A 9,693-nucleotide genomic window follows, 5' to 3' on the forward strand; every position below is an offset into this window, starting at 1 on the left:
CGCATAATTTAAAAAGAAAGAAAACACATCAGATGGATGATAAGCACCAGAGCGAGCGTTGAAAAACTGATCAGACTCCATTATTTCTCCAACTAAAAATTTATTTCCTTCCAATAATTCTGTTCGATATATTCTAGCTTGACTATGAACTCAGAAGAGGCTCCTTCTTCTCCTGTTCGTTCTCCTTTGTCTTCTTCGCCTTCTAATTCACCTCCTCACAACAATTCATCTTCTTCTGATATTAATCCTCCATCTGCTGATCTGGAATATAAGTATTGGGGGACAAATGTAATGGGTGTCCCTGTACCCCCTTCTGCTTGTGCCACCTATGATTCCATTAAAGATGTTGCTGCTAAGATTCCATTACCTCCTGTGACCAGCACCCTCGGAACTGTGTATAACAAACTTAATAACTTAGGCATCAAGGACACTGTCACCGGCGTCTGGGGCAATCGTAAGTCTAGTACATACATGTATATATATATATGTATGTATTACCGTATTACATATGAACATATGCAGAGGCGGTATCAGGAAAAAATTTTAAAGGGGGCAACCTTAGAAAACTTATGAAAAATAAATCTAAAAGGGGGCAAAATGTTAAAAACCTATAGAAATTTTTTAAAAATTTATGAAAAATTTAAAAATACATGACAAAATTTAAATTTGGAGGGGCATTGGACCCCCTTGCGCCCCTTTAGTACCGCCCCTGAACATATGTAATACTAAGTAGTATAATTTCATCTGTTCATATATATGCGAACGAATTTGTTCATATATATATATGTACTGTCATATCAAGTTATAATTTAAAAAGTTTGTTCTTCCAATTCAAATGATTGTCTGAAGCTTTTCTTATATGTGTGTGTGGGGTCTAAGTAAATATATTATATGTTGTGTGTGTGTGTTGTGAATAATGAATCGTTAGTGAAAGTGGGGGAATCTATGAGGGAATCGGCAAAGGGGAAAGTGAAGGTGAAGGCAAGATCGATAACCGAAGGTGGGAAAGAAACCTTTTACAAGCATAACTTCACGACTTTCACCGACGAAAAACTCTTCAAGACTTTCGCTTGTTACCTGGAGACAAAATCTTCAGGCCGAGTTGCGGGAACCTTATATCTTTCTGACATTCATGTGTCTTTCTGTAGCGATCAGCCCTTACAGCTAGTCCAACCAAATACCGGCGTTGAGTCTTGGTTATATTACAAGGTACGTCGTCATCACCCCGCTAATTAATTAATTAATTCCCCTAGCTTGATCACATCGATGACCGCGATCGATATTTGTAAATCCAGTCCTATATAGTATATATATAGCTGCATAGATTTCTTAGTAAACATATAGTAGTATTTGTAATTTGTTCAAAAAAACATATTTTTTTAGTATTATTTCCGGATCCTCTTGACTTTCGGTCCCCTGATTACTTTTCTTAATTAGTACTATTTCTGGGTTTCGTGACTTTCGACACCTCTACTAATTAAATGGATCATGATCGATCTACACTGTAGTTGCACGAATGTGTACAACAAAATAGTATGTATGCGAGGTTTGTAGTGCCACTCTCAAGTGAATGGATTATGTTGTCGAATAACACTGCACTTATCAGTTATCATTTTAATTTGTATTCCTCTCTTGATCATCAATCGATTGTGGTTGCATGTTAGATCTTTTTTACCTTTATGCAGATAGATCGAGCGCACATTATTTATTACTCCGTCCCACTAGAAGTGTTCGGTTTTGATTTTTCAAAGTCTTTTTTGTACAACTTTGACCTTAAATATATTTGTTTGTGTTATATGATACTTTATGAAAGTTATATGAATTGATTGAGTTTTAGATGTGCTTCCATTGATATAACTTTTACCGAAAATTATATAACACAATTAAAAATATATATGGTCAAAGTTACAAAATGAAGACTTTAAAAATTCAAAGTAGGACACATATGATGAGTATATATTTTAGAGCTGGTATTTTTATTTGATCCATATATATACAGGTTCAAATCGCATTGAATAAGTTAGTAGCCGTGAAACCAATTGAGGTGACAAAAAATAAGCAGCCAGAGAAGTCCATCACACTCTCCACAATAGATGGTCAAGACTTTAAGCTGATGGGTTTTGTCAAATATGAGAAAGCATCAAAACATCTCCTTAATAGTATGCACGAAGCTTCTCTTAAATCCAAACGGCTTACTCAGTGAAACTTTTTTTTTTTTTATCATATGTTATGGAATTTAGTTTGCTCCATAGATTGACAAAATTGGCATGTTATGTAATCACTTTTTTAATTTCTTTGTGGAATTCTCATGCTACTCATGTTCAACTATATATATTGCTCATCACATGGCTGCATGCAGGCTTGGCTTTTGTAGTACCAATTAATATATATGCTTTGAAGTATCATCTTTTTTACACTTAAATCAGTTGCCTTCGAATCATCATCATCGTTATGACCTTATTGGTATATTACTAGTATTCTTACCCGCGTGTTGCCAGAGAACATTATTTTTACACGATAAAGTTTTGGATACAAACATCCTAAAAGCTCTTATAGTAAGATGACCCATAAAGTTTGATAACGAATAAGTTTTATAGATTTTTTGGCTATGTTTTAGGAGCTTTTTACACTTTGTTACGTTTAGTTGCAGGTGCTTGGAAAAAATGTCAAAAGTTTAGGTTTAGTTGCATTGACTATCCTCGTATTTTACCCATAAGTAACATCAATAAAATACACAACTTAACATTAATTTTTCAAACAATTTACACTGAATGGGTTGAAAGGCCCCACATGGCCCAAGCGATACCTACTTTCAAATTTCAATGTAGTTTTGCCCCAGTCCATATGGCCTAATCAATTAGCCCAAAACTGCAAACCTTCACCCGATGCAGCAATCTACTTGGATGCGGTAAGTGTAACACAAACATAAAATTGCCAACACAACATGAAGTGTAAATGCTTTCACACAATTCGATTACATGAAGTGTAAATGCTGTCACCAAAATAAAACAACATGAAATTGTCAACCACAACTTCCAGCTAAGTTGCATCGAGTAGCTCTGTTTTATTGGTACTGCTAGACAGGGGAAATTAAAATAGTACCGTGAAGTGAACTAAGAAATAGGAGAAATAGAAATGCATTTGTTTCAGTAGACTTCTTTATAACAATAAGAACTTCGGAAAACAAGCCTTTATTGATATGAATGTATAGCAAAGCAACTGCAGGCGAATACTCATTTGATCCCCAACCATCAGAAGCATTCGTCACGGCTTTCATGGTTCCAGGAAATCTCGATACAGGACTTTGAATCACGCTTGATGCTAAATGTCTGGTAAGATTCAACTTCCTTATCCCAATATTCTGAGCCACCTGTTGCACCTTCAGCATTTTCCACCGGATCACCTTCGTTAATTTCACTAGAAATAAGTTCTACTTTAATATTATCGTGGTAGCGCAAGGAAAACGAAAGCTTAGTGTATGCTGAATTCCACCATGAGGTATTCCTCAATGAATTGAAGGAGATATAGGCCACTTTTGTCCTTGGATAAATCTTGGGAGTTAGATCAGACTCGGGAAGACTACATTCTGATTCCACATGCAACTCCTCTCTGATAGATATCACTTCCTCTGCTTCCTTGTGATTACAAAACCGTATTAAGAACCCGCTGAAGTCAGTGTCCCAATTTATTGGAAGCCGCAATGTAAAGGTCTCCGAGCCAGGAAAAGTAGTTATCTCATTATGAAAATTTCCAAGTATGAGACTCAAATAGTAGTCTTGAGTGGCGCTTCCCTGTCACAAATCAAGATTAAGGTTACCCTTTAATTGATAAAAAAAAAAAAAAAAAAAAGTACTCATTATAAACATATAAATTACGGAGTAAAAGATTGTAATTCAAGAACAAGATATAGGGGCCAAACCTGAAGCATGGCATGTATCACTCTCTCTACACCAGTCAATTTCTTCTTCCTCCAAAGTGAAACTTTCCACAGCCATTTACAGCTCTTTGAAAGATCTTCAACGATCTCAAGCGAGTCACAACAAGATGCGTCAAGGATAGCTATGCTTGATGGCAAAACTGGCAATTTCACCAGGTTTTTACAATGTGACACGTCGAGGAATTTAAGGCAAGTAAGTTGCGCGATCGCAGAATGTATTCGTGAAAAATTATTTCCTCTTATGTCCAGTACCTTCAGGCTGGACATCTCGCAAATATAGAAGGGGATGTCTTCATCTATTAAATTGCAGTTTCTAAGACTTAACTTTTTTAAGAAACGTGGAAAGTGAGGGAACTTCATGGAGACACGAGAAAATCGTAGCCCTACGCCACTCAGCACGTTTGTAACTTTCGTGTCATGCAAACTTAAAGAGAGCACATCTAAACGATTTTCCACATCAAAGAAGTCTTCGTCCAATTTCCCAAGTTGTTGACAACCGTTGAGATGAAGCTCTTTTAAACTTTTCAATTCACGAAAGTTTCCTTCTATACTCTTAAGATGAAGGCACGAACGCAAATCTATATAAACAAGCTTGGTACAATGTATTCCAACTGATGAGGGTAGAACCTTAATCCCGGTGCCATCTAAACAGAGTATTTCCAAGCTATCCATGTCTCTTTCGATCTTAGGAAACTTACCAAGACTGGAGCACCTAGTTAGTATAAGAGTCTTCAGTCTTTTCATTCTGGTGATGGGTGGGAACATTTTAACCTTTGAACATTCATGGAAGTCTACAAAAACAAGTCCCTCGTGGCGCCCAATCGATGGATGGATCGTTTCCAAACTTTCACAACCCCTTAGTGTCATTCTTTCAAGGCATGGAAGTTTTTCAATATCTGGAGTGATGGTTAGATATTTTGAATTATCGAGATTGAGTACTTTCAAACGTGGTAGATCCTGTTGCATATATACACACACGCATAACACATAAAAGTCAAATATGTCAATGTAATCTTTTGATGTACTATATATCAATAAAACAACATAGTGTATTATAAGTTCTAGTTTATCATATAATTATGTCATGAACCGTTGCTCTTATGAATGATCAATTAACTAGAGAATAGCAATTAAGGATTACCTTAGGACCCTCCCAAAGTTGTTTTTGCAAGCTCCCTGTTAATATGAGACAGCGAAGCTCAGCTGGTTTAAATTGGGCTGGCAACAAACTTGCAGGGTAACCCGGATAAGAAATCCATCTAACGTTCATCATTGTTCCATCAACCTGAAGATGAATTTACAGATTCATATCAATATGCTCAATAAAAGAAATGCTAATTGTTATTCTTGAACAATGTAAAAAAATAGCTTTTGAGCCATAACATAAATATAAATGGATACATATATACATACATAGTATCTATTAAAGTAAAACAGATATAATTAAAAATCATTGTGCATCATGTTTGGCACTGATAAATACCCCCACCCCCCCACCCCCCCCCCCCCCCCCCCCCCCAAAAAAAAAATAAAAAATCCACACACACACATTTCTCTTGCAAAGCTAGTTTAACAATATATACCTCCGGCGCATCCATGGCACTTTTGTTTATCAAATATTCTTTCCGCCAGAACCGTCTTTGTTTTTGAGGACTATTTTTGTGTTCCTCTTGATTAATGTATATTCCCATTTCTTTAACCAAATTATGCATAAAAAGCATTTCGTGAGAACTAGTAACTAGAGCCTTTTGTTTCAACACATTTACCATCTTAACATAATCCAAATCACAAGCATCAAGTATCATATTCATTGTATGTCTCAAACCGGAAGCAATCAAACAAGCAATATCAAGGAATAATTCTTTCTCCTCGAATTTTAGTCCATCGTAGCTAATTCTGAGGTTTTTTATAACTTCATCAAGTGGAATACTAGAGTTAGCCAATTTCATCATCCACTCGCTCATATCTAGCCCGGATAGATGAGAACCCCAAATTTTAAGTGCTAATGGAAGCCCTTCAGCCATAGAAACCACATCTGGTATAAGCCGATCATACTCTACATATTTGTGTGGTCCAAATGCATGCCGACTAAAGAGCTCAATAGCCTCCTTCTGATTTAGGAGGCTAACAGTATACGTTGCGCTTACTTTATGAGCCTTTAGCACATCTTCATTTCTAGTTGTGATTATAATTCGACTTCCCTGACCAAACCAATCTTGTGAACCCACTAAACCTTCAAGCTGCTGAAGGTCATCGACATCGTCAAGCACTATAAGAAATTTAATATTGCATAATCTACTTTTAACTATGCGTTTTCCATCATCAATGCTCTTCACTATTACTTGTTTTGGTTTCAAAACATGGTTGAGCATTTTTTTCCTGCAGATATTGCAAACCGTACGTACTTGAATCTTCCCGGATTTTTCCAAGAAAGCAACATTTGTCAAATTCATGACACACTTCCTTATACATAGAGAGGGCGAGAGCAGACTTACCCCCACCCCCAATCCCCCATATTCCAACCATACGAACACCCCCCCGAACCAATTTCCATTAGTGATTTCAGATGTTTCATGCGAGCTTCTATTCCAACCAAATATGTATGCAAATTTGTTGCACCTACGGCGGGAAGCAGTCCAAGTGAAACTGTATCAACAATTCTGCTGATGCATTTAGTACCAAACCTGCACATTGTTGCCAAATATATATAACATAATTAGCCCACATCGATCTACAACATGAGCAATGTTTGTGGTCAATATAGTTTGACTATATTACCCAATCATAATGTCCAGATTGAACTTTAGATTAATATTATTTTCAATTAATATAGAACATAAACATGTTAAATAGAGCCAAAAGGTGTATTTGTAGAACAATCTAATATAATCTAAATCTAAATAACATTATGTTGGGGAAATTCGTGAATAACGAACAAATAACATGATATCATCAAACTCTGAAAGGCGTGTAATCACTTTCAGATTGAATCAATTTGGCGGTTCATCCAAACTATTCAATCGGATACAATTCAGAGAATTAAGAATTTTCTGTGTGCCGCCCCTTGGACCCACGTACCTTCGCCCGTAAGGTTATAATAAATTCAAATAGGCGTGCACTCCGCACCACCAATCCTATATGATGTATTATTATTATGACGTTATTGATCAAACAAGTTAACCCAATTACACTAAAATATACAACACATTATAAAGATAGAAGGATTACCAATTGGCAAAATACTTGGGTACCCATCCAGAAAGTTTACTTGCACGTATCAACGCCTTTTTCCATGATCCACTTTCTCTACCATTCTCCAACTCAAGTTCGGAAATTTGCGCAACAAAACTTCTTATTTCTTCTCGAAACTGTGAGGGTTCGACGGTGTAGAATACTGGCTTAACTATTTTCCCTTTCTCTTCCATGCATTTCATTATGTATGCAACGTCATCCAAAAACCTCGGAGACAAAAAGACTTTGGAGAAAACAATTATAGCAACTTGAGAGTTGTCAATAGCTTTCAAGAGGGATGAATCCACCGGTTCATCCGCAGAGAGTGTTGGATCGTTTATGCAAGTATGGATCCCCTGTTGTTCAAAAGCTGAGCATAAAGTATCTATAAAAGTCTTGACGATGTCGTCTCCTCCAAAAGTTATATAAACATTGTGATTCGGCGACATGGAAGAAGATGCGGAGCTCAATTTAGACGATGATGCAGAAGATAATCTGCCCATTTTTTTTAATTAGAATAAACTAATTAGATTTCTCATTATTATAGACGTACTGTAGTTCTAAAGAAAAGATACAAGATACACCATGCTTGCAAATGTCTATATACTGTAATGTGGTATATAGACATAGATAAGAAAGTACTCGTAATACGTACATACCTCGACGAGAGTCCTACTTCCGCACTTTTGTCTCCATCATTAATAAAACTGTTAACTGGTACATCGCAAGCTTCAGTTGATTTCTATGGTACAAAATAAATCCATCAAAGTATGTTAAACTTGGGTAAAGAATAAAATAAGAAACACATTAATGAATTCAATAGAGAGGGTATTTTTTTCCTGAACATTCGTTATAAGTATTTAGAGGGGAAATCTTAAGGTTTTGTCATCCTAGGGATATAAATTAAGATCTTGGGTAAAATCAGAGTACCTCTAACCATCTGCGCTGACGTTTATTGGCTAATGGGGAGGGTATTAGATTTCCTTAAATATAAATGAACTTGAAGCTTTAAAAGGTCAATTAAACTAGAAATAATTCTTCTTTTATTATACTTCACTACATGCATTAAGAAAGACTTTTTGCGACGCAGTCTTTCACCGAACGAAACATTATGGTCCACTAAACGACAAAAAATATTTAATTCTTGTTTATGTTCGAAATCAAACCATCATTTGAGGAGGACAACGGAAAAAATTCCGCCTTTCATTTGGCGATGTGGCCGCCGTCTACTTTTCCCAAAAACTGGATTTTTTATTTCCACTTAAGTGAAAAAACAACCATATATAGGTTACTAATTTTTATACAATTCTAAATCTTGCAACTAATATTTTGCTGGTAATTCGTAGAGGTGTTTAAATTATCTGTATTCAAATTCGATATTTAATAAATTTGAATGTTGAGGGCAGTGAAGATATTGCTGGTAATTTCTTTTTATTTTTCTGTAACACGGGGTTAGAATTTCATCAAGTATAGTGAGTTTTCGATAAGAATGTTAGAATAGTTAGGTCTAATTATATGTTTTGTATTTAAGCAAGAATATTTTAATTAGTTTTATCTTTAAAAATTTACGTAAGTAAACTTGAGAATGGCAGCGCTAGCTGCAATAACAACTAACTTACAAGTTGATAGTACATAGCCTCCTCTAGCTCTTCAAGAATCTCACTCATGGTTGGGCGATCTTCTGCAGGTGTACCCAAACATCTATATGCGATGCTTGAAAACGAGCGTAACGACTCTGTGTCTATTTGATCTTTTAGATCCGGAAGAATAATGTTCTTTAAGGTGTCCGTTTCGTAGTGCGTTTTAGCCAACAAATATAAAAACTTAGGATCTTCCCCCTGCTTGAAAACAAGTACCGGCTTTGCACTCAAGACTTCGAACAGTACAACCCCAAATGCGAAAACATCAGTTTTTGTTGTGAGCACCCCAGTCTTCAAGTTCTCTGGATCAAGATATCCTTGTGTCCCCGCGGCATCGGTGACCATAAAAGTACACTCCACATTTGCTGGACCTACTTTGGACAAGCCAAAATCCGCAATTTTGGCTCTCCAGTTTTCGTCCAGCAAAATGTTTGCACTCTTGATATCGCGGTGAAGGATTCGATGTTGGGGCCCAACATCATTATGAAGATATTTCAACCCACGTGCAGCGTCTATGCATACCTGGAGACGCTGCATCCATGTTAGCTCTTTGCTTCTTAAATATTTGTCAAGGCTCCCGTTTTTTTCATGTTTATAAACAAGGAACCTATTGGGATCTTTGTCGCAAAATCCGACAAGAGAGATAATGTTCGGATGTTTATAAACCGAAAGCAATGAAATCTCCATCATGAATTCAGTGTCCCCTTGACCAAACTGACGATCCAACCATTTTACGGCGATCGTGCCATGCTGTTCTGACTCGCCACGGTAAACTTTTCCAAATCCACCTGACCCGATAACGTTCTCTTCGGAAAACTTGTTGGTTGCCAATTCTATGTCATCGAAAGAGATCTCCATGTGCCTCACTTCTTTAAAAGAAGACAT

At 36.5% G+C, this 9,693-nt stretch overlaps 2 protein-coding genes across 2 annotated transcripts; one reads left to right on the forward strand and one right to left on the reverse strand.

The window, feature by feature from the left end:
- Positions 1-2,354, forward strand: LOC122580034 (GEM-like protein 5). Its single transcript, XM_043752303.1, has 3 exons — positions 1-454; positions 929-1,209; positions 2,000-2,354. Exons 1-3 carry the CDS (start codon positions 145-147, stop codon positions 2,201-2,203), a joined length of 795 nt encoding a protein of 264 aa, XP_043608238.1. The 5' UTR covers positions 1-144; the 3' UTR covers positions 2,204-2,354.
- Positions 2,355-3,251: 897 nt separating this feature from the next.
- Positions 3,252-9,693, reverse strand: LOC122610772 (TMV resistance protein N-like). The gene is made up of 8 exons (XM_043783732.1): positions 8,788-9,693; positions 7,828-7,910; positions 7,166-7,663; positions 6,433-6,621; positions 5,521-6,316; positions 5,079-5,222; positions 3,920-4,894; positions 3,252-3,791 (listed from the first exon to the last, which is right to left on the reverse strand). Exons 1-8 carry the CDS (start codon positions 9,691-9,693, stop codon positions 3,252-3,254), a joined length of 4,131 nt encoding a protein of 1,376 aa, XP_043639667.1.

Source organism: Erigeron canadensis, chromosome 8 (assembly GCF_010389155.1).
Source record: "Erigeron canadensis isolate Cc75 chromosome 8, C_canadensis_v1, whole genome shotgun sequence".
NCBI lineage: Eukaryota > Viridiplantae > Streptophyta > Magnoliopsida > Asterales > Asteraceae > Erigeron > Erigeron canadensis.